We start from the raw sequence: 18,682 nt of genomic DNA, 5'->3' as shown, positions 1-18,682 counted from the left end.
TGCGACGAGTGCATACCACGTTCACGCCGACACATTTTGGTCAAGCCAGCACCCACCGACCATATACCATGCGACCCCGCTTATCCCTTGCGATCAAGCCAACTCGTGGCCACGCTTTCCGCTTTTGCTTAAATTGTTACTTAATTATTCATACAATATCTTTGATAATTCAATTAGTTTTGCAAAAGTTATGAATTTAATATAAAAGTGACTGCATTGGAAATCTCTTATCTTTGTGAAGTAACATAAAGACAACTGGAAGAAACTCATGTTTGTAAATGTAAATTAGGTACTTAGAAAATAATATAATAAAGTTTAATATAAAGTAAAATGAATTCTAAAATAAATAGTTTAACATTTCTTTGGTTCGTCGTACAGTAAGGAGTAGGGTGAGTACAGATATTAGAATAAAATAACATCTCTATTACCCTTCTATTAAATTGACGTTCCACACCGTCAGTGACTGACACCATACCAGTTACCGTTACAAATTACAGCCTTGTTTGTTGGACTTCTAGCTCCTTTCTGTAAAGTGAACTTTAATTTGTGTTGGTGTATAGCATAGTCGAATGGGGAATGAACCTTTACTACATCCGACGAGCTGAGTCTAATGATGAAGGCATAGGGTATATCTTCACAGGCCCCACAAACTACAAATCTGAGGAAGTCTCCGCTGAGACTATGTAAAAAAACTTGTTTGTTATCGTGGTTATTTGGAAATAATAATAAAATATAGGATATTTCATTAAACGTGCCTGAGTTTTTAATTGCTATAAGATGACTTGTGTTGTACCACTAACCATAGAACATATAGACTGGACATAGAGTAAAAGAATGGGTCCATGCCTATTTTCGTCGGCAGGTCCAAAGTCGTCTTCGTTTTTGTTCGGGTTCGAGACACGCTCACATGCTCAGACAGCAAGAGAGTAAGAAATACATATGATTTGTGTGGTGGAACGGCATCGCTGTTTTTTATCTCGCTCCCACTACAGGAAACTGCTTTGGCATACTAGCATCCAAATGATTTGTACTATAGAACGGCATCACTGTTTTTTATCTCGCTCTCACTACAGGAAACTGCTTCGGCTTACCCTCAGTGCTCTCAATGCTCTCTCATTATGTCTAAGGATTTAAATGTATATGTGTGTATGTGTCCGCACAAGCAACAATTGGCACAAATTCAATTTTTTCTCAAATGTCGGAGGCATTTCTTCTCTTTTGAAGGGACGAGTAATATGAAATTTTGAAAGGGTTTTCCACGTCGATGCGAAGTTGTTGCATTTTAGCTCGTTATCGTTGGTAAGGGTACCTTAGCGTAGGCAACATTTAAAATTTTTTGGTCTTGCTATGCACGCACACTTGCATATTTTGTGTATGGGTAGAAGTATTTCTGCGTTTGTGTGCCTGTTTGCTGCCTGCCTGTCCGATGCAAATTTGACAAGACTTGAAGTTTCTATGATTTCTGAATAGCGGTCGTCCAATGAGGCACAATAGAGTCAGTTAGCATAGCCGACTAATAGTGAACGATGAGAAATCAAAAGGTTGGGGCCTACACCCACAATTTTGGCAACACAAACAATATTTTTTCTTGACCGCGACCGAAAGGCCACGTACATCAACTGTTCGACTCGCAATTTAACCGTTTTCCTTACATTTTACAGTTTAATTTTTGTAGTTCGTTAAAAGATTGTTCGGACAACAGATACAAATGGGGTCTTTATCGTGAACGGATCATTAAGCTCCGTTAACCAGCGCCTGATAAAATCCAAAACAGTCCTAGCATTATTGGCCCATATAATACCATATAGAAAGACATTGAATTTGGAACAATTTAGATTTGAAAGGTTGACTGACACTAGGACAGAATGTTTATACAAAGCTATATATGTGTATATATGTATATATATATCAATATCAATATCAAGGCACAAATATACCTCATCGGCATACAATATTATTCGAGAGCGAGACACGGCTTAAGGTTATTACCTGATTGTGTTGATTTTGTTCAGCCATTGCCTTTTCTTTGGCTTGTCGCTTGCACTTATACCGATGGTTTTGAAACCATATTTTTACCTGAAAATATGAATGCCATATTAGTTTAATATAAAATATATAAACATTTTGAATACCACAAATGATTTGATTTATTTGGATTAGTAGATAAGTTTATTATATAAATATATATTATTGAGGCAAAGAGCCTGCCAAGTATTTAATTTCTTTGAATTAGTAGATAAGTAACGAGAAGTTTTTAATCTAGGTTCTTGCGAAAAGGGAAAAGCAGTAAGCGTACAGGGAGGGCTCCAAGCAGAGCGGCAGGAATCGTGAAAAAAAAAATAAAAGTTAATTATTATTTATCTTAGTTTAACGAGTATTAATAGTGAATTGTTAAAAACATACAAATTTCGAAGAAGACTATCTTTTATCTAAAACTAAATGCCGGGGCAATCCGTCGTTCAATCTAACCTACAACTAACCTAACAGTGCCGTGTTAATCTGTTGTAGTTAAGCGAGGTGCGTGAGACAATCCCGGCATTTGATATTTGTGTTCGACTATCCCTAGATTATTGACGTCAACTTCATGAGCGCTAGCGAGGTTGCAAACACAACACCCGGCTGTCTGCAGTTACTTCTGCCGATGCCCCAAATTCAATGACAACTTCAAAACAGGATTTATATATCGATTTTTATCAATTACTTTGAAACGGGCAAGTTATCGAATATCGGAAACAAACTCGATCTGCGCGGGCATTAGGAGGACCTGCAGCTAAAATTTCAAGTCTCTAGCTCTTATAGGTTCTGATATCCTTGCGTTCATACATACGGACGGACGGACGGACAGACGAACAGACAGACAGACGGACATGGCTAGATCGACTCGGCTATTGATGCTGATCACGAATATATATACACCTAAGTCTGTTTTTACACGGTCTTTTTTTACACGGTTTTGATATAACACGGTTTGAAAATTGAATATTTTTAATTTTTTTACACGATTTTATTCCATTTAGCACGATTTGAAATTTTATGTACATACTTAAATTTTTTTTGTCAAATTTAATTTTTGCGAAGTATGTTCATATCACAAAAAAGTAGTTATGAAAGAAAAAAGTCTGAAACCATCGATAGTATCGATAGTGCTATCGATAGTTTGCGAACACTAGCTTAAAGATTTAAGTGAATTCCCTTTTAGCGCGTACAAGCAATTTTTACTGGTCAAAGCAAATGTGAATAGCACTAATTTAGGGGAATTCCCTTTATGTGCATACAATAAAATTTACTGGTCAGAGCAATTGAAACGTGTTAATATTTTGTGAACTGTCAATGCAATAAGACGTGTTTTGTTAAGAAATTTTTTGCAGGCAAATTTGATTTTCCATTAAATTTAATTTTAACGCATTAAGATAAAGGGTAAGCCAAAAAATATTTTGTATTTATTCAGTTATTTATGTTTTTTAATTTTGTAAAATATTTTATGTATCCCTAAAAGGAAATGTCAGATATAAAACTAAAACGGAAGGCAATTTCTTTGGAAACCAAGATTGAAATTTTAGATCGCCTTCGAAATGGAGAAGGCTCAACTGCTCTTGGTAAAACGTTCGGTTTAAATGAAGCCACAATAAGAACTATAAAGAAAAATGAAATTGCTATTAGGCAATCGGTGATTTCTGGAACGAACCTATCTGTTAAGTCTTCATCATACACTAGAGATGCTGTTAAAGAAAAAATAAACATGAATTCTTGTTCTTAAAAATTCTTGTTTTTCACTAATTTTAATAGGTTTTAGAGATTAGGAACAAATCACCCATTTTTGTATACGATCAATGTCTTTTTTTACACGGTTTTTTTTACACGGCTTCTTCTGGAACCAATCTACCGTGTAAAAACAGACTTAGTTGTACTTTATGGAGTTTGAGATGCTTCTTTCCGCCTGTTACATACATTTGCACAAATACAATATACCCTGTTTACCCATTTTTAATGGGTTCAGGGTATAACAAACGATTCCACAATGAAAAAAGCACAACACCTTTTTGGTTTGAGGCTACAGCTTATGATCCTAGCTCCTGCACTCTTCTAACTCATTATTGTAGTTTCTAAACACTCCTTTGCCTATAATTAGCAAAGTCCCAAAGTCATGTCTTCTTTTTCTTCACTCGATTTTAGCTTGCAAGCAGCCAGGCAGATTTTTATAATTTTTCATTTTTGGACCAGCAAAGCACTCTTTCTCTAAATAGGGTATTTTGACTATTGATCAGTGCAGTAACCAAATGGTACAATCCTTCTTCTATACAAATTGTTATCCAATGTCGGAGTAAAATATAATTTCGTATTAACTGTGCAACTATTCGTACAATAAATAATAATAATTTTCTTTAAACATTATACACTATTACTATAAATAAGGGTATCAATGCCTCGACGCGCCTAATTGTTGTTGGCGTAAGTGTAGCAACACATATTTTGGTGCAAGTATGCATATATGAGTCTGCCAAGCCCGGGGAAGCATATGAATTCAAGAAGATTGCAACATTCTGTTGGGACTGTGACGGCACATCCTAAGGCTTTTTGTGTGCGATCGTTGCGTACAGTAAATTAATAGATTTGTCAATAAATTATTGACTTAAGAGACCCTGCTAATAAATAATTTAAATGGATGTAATTAGGATAGAAATATATCCTACACATCACAAGGAATAAAATTCTATGAAATGTGACGTCATAATTTTTGATGTTAACGTGCCGTGTGCGTAACCCTTTGATTTGAATGCCATGACCTGCTGGCATATGAATTTTCTACCTACTTGGGGAACAACAACATTAGAACCCAAATAGTGTTGTTGTTGTTTTTACGCGCTGCCTTGTAGGAACGACAGAGAAACATGCAAAAAGCACAGTGGCATTATTTGCCTCTTTTCTTTGCACTGAGTTTCCTATGTCCTCATCATCGCTCTCAAACTCTTGCTGATCAAGACGGACGACGAAAAAAAGTTTCGTGCGCACTGTTGTTGTTTTGCAAGTGATTTGTTGTTGCATCCTATGGAAAATGAGCTTTATTTCTTGTGTTTGACTTTGCGTTTGCGGACCAACTCGATCCACCGCTCATGATCTTAAAAACGGTAAAAAAAAGCTCAGAGTGACTTTTCCGCTCTGTCTCTTTATTTCTCAACGACGTCAACGGTAGGCATATAGAGTCGAAGTTAATCGCGAGCAGCTCTTGCGTATACGTTACGTTTTGCTAATCGTGTCTACCCGAGTAGTGGAATAAACTTAAACGTAGCCATAGAGGGTCGGAGGTAATCCCGAATTGCTCTTGCGTATGCCCAGTGTGTCTCTAGGTATACTATTTTTGGAACACCAAACTCGTCAATTCCTCAAATGGAAAATCGTAAACCACATTTCTGCGAGGCTATATTATTTTCCGTTGAGTTGCCTTTAATTATTTATACCAGGCACATGATGAAATTAATGTGCAATCTATTTTTATCATTCTTCAGATGTCACTTCTGTATAATTCGATGTATTTCTGCCGTGAACAATTTGATTGTAAATTCTTCAAGAAGCGCGACTTTTAAAGAGATTAATCTCTTTCTTCCCACACAGTTCGAATTAATGATTTTGCAGCCCAAATCAACAACTGCTAAGCGTACATAAGTAAATAAAGTTGTAGTCTGCTGTACTTTTACCACACTCCGTTAACTCTTCAACCCATTGATGAATGTCTAGGCTATCAGAGCTAGAGAATGTTGAAACACTAACTTCTACATCCTTTAACAAAAAGCAAGTCGTTCTTCAAAATTACAGTGCTGTTACAACTGACTCGTCAACGTTGTCTTCCTCGTCGTGGTGGTCATAATGAAGTAACAATATAATTTGTAAGTCGGGTTTTAAATCGGTCGTCTACAAACCAAGCTCGGATAAATTTAGCAGGTCCAATATCTCATTAACCTATATCGATACAGCTGCACAAATGTTTTAATAATAAAGTGTTAATATTTTTTGATCCTACAAAGCAAACTATATAAATTTACCGTATAATATCGATATAGCTTATGTTTGTGCTATATAAAATACCACCACTTCTGGCAACGTTTGCCTGACGCCAATCGCCGCCCCATCCACCATCCACAACACATATGTATATGCAATTTAATTCAGTTAAACAAATAGGCCTGCATTCATTATTCACTCGTGTCACTTCATTATATTCTGGCTGAGCCCACAATTTGTTCAATACCCGAGTTTCCGTAGCAACGCAAATATTCAAAGATATCTTTTTTTAATACAACAGTTTATTAATGTGATAAATATATTGAACTTATTAGAAATAATATTAATAAGGCTTGGATATGATTTTAATCTTTGAAGAGTTAAAAAACAAGTTAGTTATAACTGAATCTATTCCTTTGACATTCTGCAAGCTTCCGAGCGATTTAATTCACATACGACATGGTTTGAACCGACATAAAGAGCCGCTGTTTGATGATTCCGAACCGGCGTTCGCCCACATCACAGGGGCTAAAGAAATTGTGGACGATTATAACCTGGACGGGGGTATGTCGGATACATAATAAGATCATAAGGAAACATGAGAACTTGGCCTCGGAGATGATGACGAGTCCTGAGGTGAGCTACGCTTCATTGGTGACGAAGCCAATGACACGTTGGTAAGGGCTATCCCTTAAGATGTCCCTAAGACTTTTTTAGATAACTCACACGACTGAAAAGCAGCAGCTGACAAAATTATGACGGTCTAAATAGTTCATTCGGGGAATATCGCCATCATATGGCTGAAAGATATCTTTCATAGAGTCTCTTCTACTGAGGAAGTCCCAGATATTTTGCTGATGTCTATAGGTGCTTATACACAAGGGAAGGCTACTCACACAGCCCGCTACTTACCAACCCAACAGCCAATAACCTTTCATTCTGAAGGCAATGGAACGGCTAATTGTTCTGCATTGAAGAAGCACCATTACACTCTCTCATATCTTAATTACTATGATGAAATTTAAATATTTTTATAGTACTGAGTTTTACCTTTTCTAAAACTGTGGAGCGTTGAAATGATGCTTTTCCCGCACCCTAGTTGGCGTGGACAAAAATAAAGTTACATTGTTTTACTCGGGTATACAATAGTAGTCCTCTTCTGCTTCAATAGCGATAAAACATTCAACTAATCGTAATGTGCGCGTGCTTAGGAAAGAGCTATAATAAACATTTCAAATATCTAGTTCCTATATTGCCTGAGAACAGCGAGCTCACATATAACGATATACGAACAGTCACGTAGAAAAACAGTCGGAAATGTATTATGCGACTCGGCTGTAGATGCTGTGTAAGAATATATAAACTATGTAAAGAGACTTGAAGTTTTGAAGTAGGTCCTTCTATGGCAAATATAAAGCCGAATACTTGTTTAAAATCATCGATAACCTAAGCATTTCCATGCAACTGAAATATACCTATATGTAGTATCTTGTATAGTTTCACTTTTGGAACAACTCTTTTTTTATACCGTCAACTCATTGAAAATGGGTAAAAAGGCTATTATGTATTTACCACATAGCTTTAAATCAAGTAAAAAACCAACTTGTATTGCCCACTCATTTAATCCACTGACACTCCAAACCTTGGCCTTGCGCCGAATGACCGGTGCTGACTGGTACGTCAAAAATTCTACCTTGCACAGAGACCTCAAAATGGCGACCATAGACAGCCAAGTAGGAGCATTCGCCAACCGGTACAACGAACGCTTGCAGCGGCACTGCAGCCGGGTAACAAGAGACCTCGCTGGGAGGTGTGTAGTCAAGAGGCTCAAGAGAAAATCGTTCAAGGACCTCCTCCAACCACGACATAGGAGACGCCCCAGAGTCCCCCGACTACCATATTTAAAAAAAATACCTTTTTGAGAATACAGGAATAATTGCAAGAATTTCTGTATACATGTACACATACATATTCATGCTGAGTCTAGTTCTTTGAATTATATCAACAGCATTTCAATTGTATTGTTTTCTGTGCTGCTATTTTATTCCGTTTTTTTCTCATTAAGACTCAACTCTTGGTGTGCCTGTTGATTAGGGGGTGGCAAGACGTGAGGTCTGTTACGTGTTCGAGTCTATCTATCTATATTTTTTTATTATTAACCATCGATGAATCGATGAATGAATGTTGACCCCTGCAGCAGCCCGTTGGGTGGAAAGGGTAAACTTTTGCCAAGCACCTGTACCTGCATATGTAGGTCAAGTGACTGATCACTTAACTAATTTTAAGAAATTTGTGTAAGAAAATAAACTTTTTAAAATATTCAAATATACCAAATACAAAAAAGGAGCAATTATATATTAATAGTATTAATAATTTTATTGTCTTAAAATATTTAGCTTTTTCATATATGAATTTGATCTTAGGTAATAAGGGGTCAACATTCATTCATCGATTCAAACCCAAAATCGTAAAAAGAAGGGTGCGCCACAACCGCGGGCCAAAAATGATATTTTCTTTTGCGCCCATGATCTGCCCATTCACACACATTTGTGTCTATATGTGTGTGTGTGTGTAGAGCTCGAAATTCAGAAATCACAAAATATTGTCAAATTTGCATCCAACAGGCACACATGCGCATAAATGCTTCTATTCATATACAAAATATGCAAGTATGCGTGAATAGCAAGTCCAAAAACTTTTAAATGCACACATGCCAACGCTTAGGTACCGTTTCGAACAAGAACGAGCTAAAATTGAAGAATTTCGCATCGACTTGGCAAACCCTTTCATTATTTCATATTACTCGTCCCCTCAAAACGGAAGAAATGCCACCGACTTTTGAGAAAAATTGAATTTGTGGGCATTTTTGCTTGTGCGGACACATACACACACAAACATTTAAACGGTACCTAGACATAAAGAGAGTATTGAGAGCACTGAGAGCAAGTGCGAGCGAGATAAAAATAAACAGCGATGCCGGTCTATCGCATAAATCATATGGAAGAGAGTAAGCCAAAGCAGTTTCCTGTAGTGGGAGCGAGATAAAAAACAGCGATGCCGCTCTATCGTACAAATCATATGGAAGAGAGTAAGCCAAAGGAGTTTCCTGTAGTGTGAGCGATCAAAAGATATTATATGTATATCTTACTCGCTCGTTGGACCAGATGCATATTTTTTTTGGTGACCACAGTTCTGCTACGGCATGTCCCATCTATATGTGTTTTGGTTAGTGGCTCTACTGAAAATTTCATCAATATCGGTTAAGAAACGTGTTTGCTACAGCTAGGGCAAGTTGCAAGAATTTCTGTATACATGACACACACACACATTCATACGCATATTTATTGAATTCTAGCAACCGCATGGCAATTGCGATTGAATTGTTTTCTGCGCTGCTATTTTAATCCTTTTTTTCTCATTATGACGCAGTTCCGGTGTGGCTGTTGAGTAGAGGCGGTTGTAAATGGTGTGGTCTGTTTCGAGTTCGAGACCTATCCAGGAAAAAGAATTTTTTTTTAAATTTATTTGTATGACTGCTGAAGCAAAGGAGCGCGTAGCGCGAGCTGAATTTGGTGTTGGTAGGGCATTCCCTAGTCGGGAACTCCCGACTAGAGCCTCTTACTTGTTATATATATTACTGCTAAGGCAAATGAGCTCGCAGCACGGGCTGGGTTTGAGGTGCCTACTAGAGCTTGTTTTTAGGTATAGCCGTGGGCACTCGAATTTATACATATATGGTAGTTGTCTTTAATGCTTTGTTTTCTTAATAATAGTAATAGAAATTTATACATTTTTGAAAAGTGACATCGATATGATGAAGTGCTTCTTTCGCTGAAAAACGTTTTTGTTAAGTTCTTATGTAGGGCTTGAAACCGATAAGACGAAACCTGAAAGACTTCAATTTTCCACCCAGGAGGGGTGGATTTTTCAATTTTATTTTCATAGACATCTTTGCGAATGATCTTACACCCGAAATTTCGCCCATTAAACTTTTGACCCACAATTATCAGATAAGAGGTATGTATATTGAGAAAAGTATGAAAAACATATCAGATGATATTCCAAAAAATCTTTGAAAATGAGTTTAAAGCCAATTTGATCGTATTTAAAAAACTTTCATACAACCTATTTAACTTATTTGCCATTTTTTCGGTTGGAATTTCCAAAATCGCTGGAACACTTAGTCACTAAGCTCTTATGTAGGACTTTAAAAATAAGTTTGAAGCAAATCGGACGAACCTTAAACCTTCGCTCAAAAATCTTTTAGCTGTATTTTCCACTGAGGAAGATTTGATTTCGCAAAAGTGTAACACACGTCTCAAATGAATTAATTTGAATATTAATTTCAGCGCGTGAGTTCACCATCAACTCTATTCCCCCATTTATATCAAGGAGAAATGGATTTTCCAAAATTCTGAATTTCTGAAAGAATGAATAAGACCTTTTATTTGGGAATATAGGTCCTCCCATTGCAAGTGAAGATCACGTTGCTTTATTATCAATAACCCCGTTTCTATTAAATCAATCAAAATACAAAGAATTCTCTTTTTTTGTTCAAGATATTTCGTAGAGACACCATACACAGTTCCACCATATACAGTTCCAGATTATTAGGTGGTAACCCTAACATAAAATAAAAAATGTTATCAATTTGTTAGCTAGAAATTAAGGATATCTTCGAAAGTTATAACAGCACATGATACAGTGGAACAGGATTTCGATATCGATGTGTTTCGATTACTTGCAAACGGGACAAGTTATCGAATAATCTCGACAATCTCGTACTGCGCGGGCACTAGGAGGACCTACGTTCAAAATCTCACGTCTCCAGCTCATATAGGTTCTGAGATTCTTGCGTTTATACACAAGGACGGACGGACAGATATTCGGTCATGGCTAAGTCGCCTCGGCTATTGATGCTGATCAAGAATTTATACACTTTCTGGGGTCGGATAAAGCATCTACTGCCTGTAACATACATTTGCACGTTTTACCGTTTAACCCATTTTAATGGGTTCAGGGTATAAAAAGAGTTGTGTCAAAAGTAAAACTATCTATTTCTTAAAACCTTTTGAACCCTAAGCACGCGCAAATTACGTTTGGTTCAAAGTTTCATCGTTATTGAAGCTAAAGAGCTCTTCTATTGTATACCGGAGTGAAACAGTGTTACATTATTTTTGTCCACACCAGCTAGGGTGTGGGAACAGCATAATCTCAGCTGATAACCAGCACACAGATTTGGAGCAGTTAGACTGTCTATGACCTATTTTAGAGATCAAATAAAGCTGCAAAATTTTTTTTGTTTTCTTAATTCATCTTTATTTTTCTTAGGTTGTTTCACAAGTCGTGTTTTAAATTGTTTCATCATAAAAGTAATGACAGAGACGCAATTCAGTGGGGCGATAACTTGCATGTTAAGAAGTTATATTTATCAATAGAAGCTTAAATTAAATTCAAATATAACATGTCTTTCCCTTTTAAAGGAGTGGTGAGGATATCATTCTTGGCTTATGTACTCGAGTCGAGCGACGTGAACTTTGCTCTGTTTGCATTGGTGTTTCTATAGGTGTTGAAGATCCCCGTAAAGTTGGCGATCCCCTTTGTGTAGTACATCTTGATTTTGGGAACTATTATTTTCAGCTGTGCGCGAAGATTTCGGTGTTCTGAAGTTATCATTTTCGATGGCCTGACTGCCCTGTCTATTGTCGGTAGATAAATCTGATCCACTGCTGTATTTTCTGCATTTCTCCCTCTATGATTTGTTGTTGCTGTCCTCCCCATTCAACCATGTACCTCGGATCTAGCTGATATGCTTTTTGTAGTATTTATTGTTGTGTCGAATTTCAAATTAAGGTCGTCAAACGTCTAACAATCTCTCCTCGTGTCCACTTATCCATTCGCGGGTTTTTAGAAATGAAGTAAACTACATCTTTAATCTCGAATTAGCGACAGGTTTGCTTGCATTTTTAAAATTGTTGATACCTTCTCCTCGATGGTTTCTGGTCTGATGAAATCCAATCGCGTACGTAATTTTGACCCAAGAAAAGTTTCGTTGGAGATTCGCCATTGAGCTATGCGAAGCGTTTCTCTATTGTTGCAAGAATTCGTTTACGTTTCTTTTAAATGTGTCGGATGTCCTTCCCTCGCCTGAAGCGCACTTTTTACCGTTTAAAAATTTATTTCTGCTTGACCGTTCCTTGCGGGGGGATGGGGTGCTGATTACTTGATATTTGAGGTATTGCTTGAATTCAGCCAAAGTGCAATTTGTCCCATTTATCGAACACTAACATGAGGGGGACGCCATACGTTGCAAATAAATCATCTAGTAATGCGCTTGTTATTGTTGCCGTAATTTATTTGGTGATCTTAACGTCCAACCACTTTGAGTATGCATCCGTAACAATCAAAAGTATCGCACCTTCAAATGAGCCCTCGTAGTTGATGTGAATGCGGTCCCAAGGCGGCCTAGGGTATTCCCAAATAGTGATCAGAGCATTTTAGAGGTCGAATCGCATGTTTTTCACAGAACTCGCATGTTCTTGCCGCATTCTCGATGTCCTAATTGATTCCTGGCCAATAGTCGAAAGAGCGTGCAATACCCTTCATTTTTACTATATCCAAGTAGGCCATGTGTAATTCGTTAAGGATGAGTTTTCGAAGTTTAGTCGGGATAACCAACCGATGTTCATAAGTGATGCAGCCAGATAATATCTCATACTTGGACTCTGGTAATTTGTATGCATTTCGAATAAGACATTCGCCGCTCTCCAGTATTTGCAAAATTATTCCCAATTGCTGGTCTTTTCTGGTTTCTCGTGCAACTAGCGAAGCTGTAACTGGAAGCTGATTTATTCGTCAGTTTATGAAATTATCGAATTTGGCCCGATTTGCTGTGTTTAAATGGATTCCATCGTACCACCATGTTAATCGAGAAAAGTAGTCAGCATTTAAATTTTCCATCGATGTTTTGGTAATTACTGAAGTTGCTTAAAAAGTTTGCCATCCTAGAAATGCATAGTGTCGGTAATGATTTGGCAGGATGTAGAATTTGAGCGAGCGGTTTATTATTGGTAGCCAATGTCCAACTTCTGGCGTACAAATATTTGAAGAATCTTTGTACAGCCCATACAATTGCTAGAGCTTCCTTGTCGATTTGTGACTATCGCTGTTCTATGGGACTCATTGTACGGCTTGCGTATGCAATTGGACGTTCGCCACCGTTTTCCAAGCGATGGAATATTACAGCGCCTATACCTGTTTTGCTGGCATCCGTTGCTAGCACTAATGGAAGTGTTACGTCATAAGGCATCAGCACCTACTGTGAAATAGAATTTGTTTGATTCTGTTGTAAGTTTATCCCGCCTCTTCTGACAAGTAGAATTGTCGTCCTTTGAGTATAAAATTTGAGTAATAAGGTGCTTTCCCAAGAAACAGCAGCACGTGTTCGATTGCAGATGGTTTCGCTGCTTTTAAGATGGCCTCAATATGCTTAGTTGATTTATATATGACCACTGCGTCAATCTTGTGTCTCTTCGCGTCGATCTCTTTGGCATAAGCATCACGCAGCGTGAATGGTACATCTCTTGCGCGAGCAAAAATGGGTTTCGCGTCCGGCTTTAAGTGCACCTTTTCAGCTGTTCCTTTAAAGGCTCCTGCTTCAGAGTCAAATATCGAATCGAATTTTGTTAGTATTTGCTGTAGTTGTTCTCTCTTAATCTAAGTCAGTCCCGTCACTTGCACTGCTATTGTTTTCACCGCGCTTCCTTTTGTCGAGAACATGTCTAGATCTATGTAGTTGTTGTTGACAGAGAATTGTTTGTAAAGATCCCAGTAAAGTCAATTTCATTTGCAAATTGGAAGATCCATGCTCGCCCATACAGTGTGTCCAGGTTTCCTTCAGCTACATACAGATTTACGTGTAGTTTGTATGCCGCTAGAAATGTACGGTCAGCTTTCTTTAATCGTGTTGAAGGCTTAATTTTTTTTTTTTGTATCTCTTCCGGGTCGTCTGAACTTGTTGACTCGGAGATCTGTTTCGTATTGTATTTGAAGACCTTACTTATATGCCCTATTGTACCATAGGCGTAGCATTTAAAAATGTTTGAATTTGCAATCTTTGCGCAAGTGTTGGCCTCCACAACCGTAGCACTTGCTTCCTTGCTTTAATCCGCTTAAAGGCTTGTTCCGGATTGGCGAGAAGCCCAGCTTGCATGTAGACTCCGTATCTGCAGCTTGGTTGCCATTAACCGTGTTTGCTGATCGTAGTAACAATTCCCTGGAATATGCAGCCTCGTATGCGTCTGCAAAGAATGTTGTGTGTTTCGCGATTACCTTATCGCACGTGCTGCGATTTTGCAAACCGAAAAGCATTTGTTCTGTTAGAATTCTGTCTAGAAACGAGTCGTACTTGTAAAATGATGCTGCATGTTTCAAGCGTAGAACAAACGCTGCTAGTGACTCCTCTGGTTCCTGGCGTAGTTGGCGGAATTTGAAACTCTCTGCGTAATTATTTCGTTTGCCATCGAAGTGATTAATTAGCACTTCCCTATTCTCGCTGAATTGTAATGTCTCTGGTTGCCTCGGACTTATCAGGATACGTAGCGCTGTATTCAGTTCAGCTCCCATATGCACCCTTGCATAATGGTGGTGGTCTGTATCAGGAATTTTACTCAGTTGCAGTGCCCATTCGAATCGTTGGTCGTAGTCTTCCACTGCAGAGACTTCTCCGCCCTTGAAGTTTGTCATTGCAAACGCTTGTTGCACTGCTGACTGAATGGCGCTAGTCAGTAAACTGATAAGTTCCCGTAGTTGGTCGTTATTAATGCTCATCTTGAGCTCTTTTGTGTTCTTAATTCATTTTTAATGACTTAGGTAATTTTAACAGTAGTGTGTTAAGCTGTTTCATCATAAAAGGAATGATAGAGATCGCACTTCAATAGGGCGATAACTTACAGGCTAAGAAGTTATATATATCGATAGTAGCTTAAATTAAAGTCAAACATAATTTTATAATTTACAAAGACCACAACGTGCGATATAGTTTTCTACGGCGTCTAAACCCTTAGTTGGCGATATATATTCTAAACTTTAAGTCTACATACCGAAAACTATAATTTATATGGATAGTATGGACAGCCATACAGATACTGCAAAAAACTGTTATACTCTTATTAACTTTGTGAACAGAGTACCGGGCAACTGCATAGCGGGAGAAATCAGAGTGATTTCCCGATTTCTTAAACTTTTTATAACACCTCGACTTCACGTTTTTTAACCTCATCAGTTCCTTTGAGAACCAGGGAGGCCTATCAGGCCTCGCTGGGTAATCAAGAGGAACGCAGACATCAAAAATCGAGTACAAAGTGTCATAAAAAAGTTTCAAGGCAACATCAATGTCTGCACAATTGTACAGTTGGGACCAGTCGACTTGCAGAATAAGATCATTAAGCTTATGAAAATCAGCCTTTCTGAAACAACGCATACGTTCAGCTAATTCCGATTCCTTGATAGGGACTCGGGCTGGTAAATCAATGACCATTTCCAGAGTTGGATGAAAAAGGTCTTCAGGAAGTGTAAGCGGATTGATCCTGTGCACAACACTGTTGAACGAATCCAACACGAAAATTAGATCAAGAGATCTGTTTCTTGAATTGCGCACACGATTAACCTGCCGTAAGGACATTTCATGTAGACCATCAATAAATTCGTTTGACGATGACGGCAACAGAAAGTTTGAGTCTGATGGCGATGACCACTCGACAACAGGAAGATTAAAGTCCCCAAGAACTACTAAAAGGTCTCTATCAGAAAGTAGGGAGGAGATAGATTTAATAGCATTAAGATGGGTTTGATAGGTAGACAAATTAGATAGAGGAGGTAAATATGAACATGTAATAAAGATAGAAAAAGTACCAAATACAACTCGTACAGCCACCAACTCAATCTCTGAGATGGGAAGATCAATGCGTTCCGACGAAAGAGCAGACTCGACAGCTATAAGTACTCCTCCTCCGATACGGGAAACTCGATCGCATCTGTAAGTGGTGTATTTGGAGGTAAAAATTGAAGAGTCTGAGATGTCCGGCTTCAGCCAGGTCTCAGTAAAAGCGATAATTTGAAAATTAAAAGCAAGAGAGTCTAAATACAGTTTAGCGAGTTTAGATTTAAGGCCTCTAACATTCTGGTAGGCAAGCTCGAAAGATGGAATTAGTTTTTTTGACGCAGCAACTAAAGTTGATGCGCCATTAGAAATAGGTGGTAATAAAATCGGAGTCCGATTTTTCTTTTTGGCCTTATATTCTTTTACTATTAAGTGCTCCGGCCAAAACTCTTTACAACAAATATCAGTAAATATTTCTGACGGAACACTTATTTTAAAGGACGCAATATCCCTTTCATAAGCGAACTTAAATTTCTCCACCAGTATACCTGGGGCTTGAATTTTTGCCTGTATAAAGGCTTTTACATCATCTGATGAAAAGTAAGGGGCAAGCCTAGAAACAAAAATAAGTCTCTTCGGTGGAACACCGACTAGAGGCTTAGGTGCCACAGGTAGGACAGTGGGAACACTATTAACTATGGTACCTAAAACAGCCGGTAGTCCGGACGACGAGCCTTCTAGCGGCTGTTGTAAATTTAATTGTTGCTGTCGCCCTTTCGGAACACCCACGACAGCGGACGACACGGATAATTCGACTGGTTTTTCTCGTGCCGATGTCACACTTTTCGGGACAGAATCAGTGTCCACAGCAGACCTCACAGCTACCGGAGTAACAAACGAGATGAGCTGCTGTGTAATCGGTGTAGTAGGCTGCTGCATATCAGTCGGAGGCTGAAGGGTATTAGGCAACGGCAGATCACAAGGAGTGGGCTTTTTAGGCCCCGGAGACTCATCTAACAGTTTAAGGCTATTAAATTGGGTGTCCAGGGCTGTGAGCTGATCGTTAAGTTTACGAAAACCAACAATCAGACCCCTAAAGCCACTCCTGGTCTGACGCATAAACGCCCGCATTTCACCATCAATCTCCCTACACGAGTCGCAACTATAGTGCAAACCATTTCGTTTGGCAACAGCATCCCCCACAAGACCAGTGTAACCCGCACATTTAGAATGCACGACATTATCACACAGCCAACAAGGTATGCTGGATTGACTTGCCGTAATTGGCATTTGGCAAGTTTTTATAAAACAGACAATTTTATGGTCCATTATTATGGGTCTCTACTGTAATAACACAGCCAAATGTAAAAAGAGAGTTATTTAGATTAGATTAATAGCGTATGGAGCACCAACAAGCGGCAGAAAGTAGAAAGAGATCAAAGCGCAAGTTGAAAAAAAAGGTGAGAGAGCGCGAGAGTGCGAGAGTAGTCTATTTATAGATTGCTTGCTTGCCCACGAAATCTTGCACACCAGAGAGGCGATGTGCAGTTAAACATAAACAACAAACAACAACAAGAAGCTTACCCACAGAGCTAAATAGCGCAAGCGCACAAACAAAAATGCACAAGAACACAAGTTTAAAAGAAACAATATTTAAATAACAAAAATGCACAGACCACAAGCACAAGACCACGGATTACATAGGTTAGAACTTATATATGTATATATTCCCTCAGAATCTTACCGCAGTCTTCCCTGCCACGGCCATCTAACTCACGACAATAATGAGCTTCACATTTAAGTAATGGCGGCAACAAGCCAAATACAATGTGCCCGTACATTCAAAGGGCAAAAATATATACTTTCAAAATCGATAACTTTATTCGTTCCGCAACATCCCCGCCCCCGTGAAGGCCCTGCTTCACTCACATCCAATATGGCTAGTTTAGCCACGGGACGAGTCATCAGTCGCACTCGATTGCCGTTCGCCACGCGCACGCTGGCACGTCGAGGCACTCCAAGACCCACCGCTTCCAAAAACGGTCTCGTAATAGCCGCGCTATGCGCTACTGCTTCCTTGTGCCGCATCTTTCTTCCGGAATAGTGGGTGTGTCAGGCAGATTGGCTACTCCCTTGAGTAGATCGTTCGGTGTTAAGGGGGCTTCCTGGTTCAATCAGGAAACTCTCTCTCTGGCGCTAGCTGCGCTCTATGTAGCTTTATCACACTACATCCAGATATTACTGTACACAACACTCGACGCAGCTTTGTTATCCAAAATCTGGTCCTGATGTCGCCCATCGTTGCATCCACGTTTTCATGCTTCATTTTCACATGGTAGTGATACACAATCAGTTCCGTCAGTGCGTGCCGGTGTGACAAGATTATTGGCCTTCTCGCACTATGCGGTATACACAGTGCGGTATCGATCCTGCCATACGCACGCAAAACTCTATTGTCATCCAAGTAGGGCGCCAGCCCTCTTATGTTGCTTCGATGACTGACTGATTATTCACTGTACGAGGCTCGAACCTGGTCAGGGAACGCTTCGCATTGCGCTCGCCGTGTCAGCAAGTTCTCAGCGTCCTCACGATCCGTAGCGGTGAGGCCGAATCTCTCAAGCTCAATCCTCTGTCCACGGCACCAGCGCGTGAACCTTAGAACCCAAGCCGTCGACCTCACCAGCCGACTGTAGATAGAGAATGTCTGATATAAAATGAAAAAGTTATTTGCTGCAACTATGGCAAATTCACTCGGCATCTCTTCTTCATCATCGCAGGATGAGTTTTCCGTGCCCGGTTCGGGCT

General features: G+C 39.0%; 1 protein-coding gene and 1 long non-coding RNA gene across 6 annotated transcripts in view; both read right to left on the bottom strand.

Annotated features, from left to right (window-relative positions):
• The window catches only part of LOC135439720 (homeobox protein Nkx-2.4), a 118,980-nt gene that overhangs the window by 13,627 nt on the left and 86,671 nt on the right, over positions 1-18,682 (bottom strand). For 3 of the 5 annotated variants that reach the window (XM_064698507.1, XM_064698489.1, XM_064698498.1), the window contains one exon: positions 1,990-2,076. The exons of 1 other annotated variant lie outside the window; for it this stretch is intronic. In XM_064698507.1, the coding sequence (XP_064554577.1) occupies positions 1,990-2,076 (87 nt within the window). Of the gene's footprint in view, positions 1-1,989; positions 2,077-9,377; positions 9,489-18,682 lie in introns of those variants that run through there. One more of the 5 variants, XM_064698523.1, reaches the window with a different exon arrangement.
• LOC135439703 (uncharacterized) lies at positions 294-1,861 on the bottom strand. Its single transcript, XR_010438162.1, has 4 exons — positions 1,092-1,861; positions 756-1,030; positions 583-679; positions 294-525 (listed from the first exon to the last, which is right to left on the bottom strand). It is a non-coding gene; the product is annotated as an uncharacterized LOC135439703 (long non-coding RNA).

The sequence above is a fragment of the Drosophila montana genome, unplaced genomic scaffold (genome assembly GCF_035044405.1).
Source record: "Drosophila montana isolate Dmon_TW-CO22-7 unplaced genomic scaffold, ASM3504440v1 contig_1571_1, whole genome shotgun sequence".
Taxonomy (NCBI): domain Eukaryota; kingdom Metazoa; phylum Arthropoda; class Insecta; order Diptera; family Drosophilidae; genus Drosophila; species Drosophila montana.
Note: the sequence above shows the minus strand (reverse complement) of the source record. Positions and strands in the feature narration are given on the sequence as shown.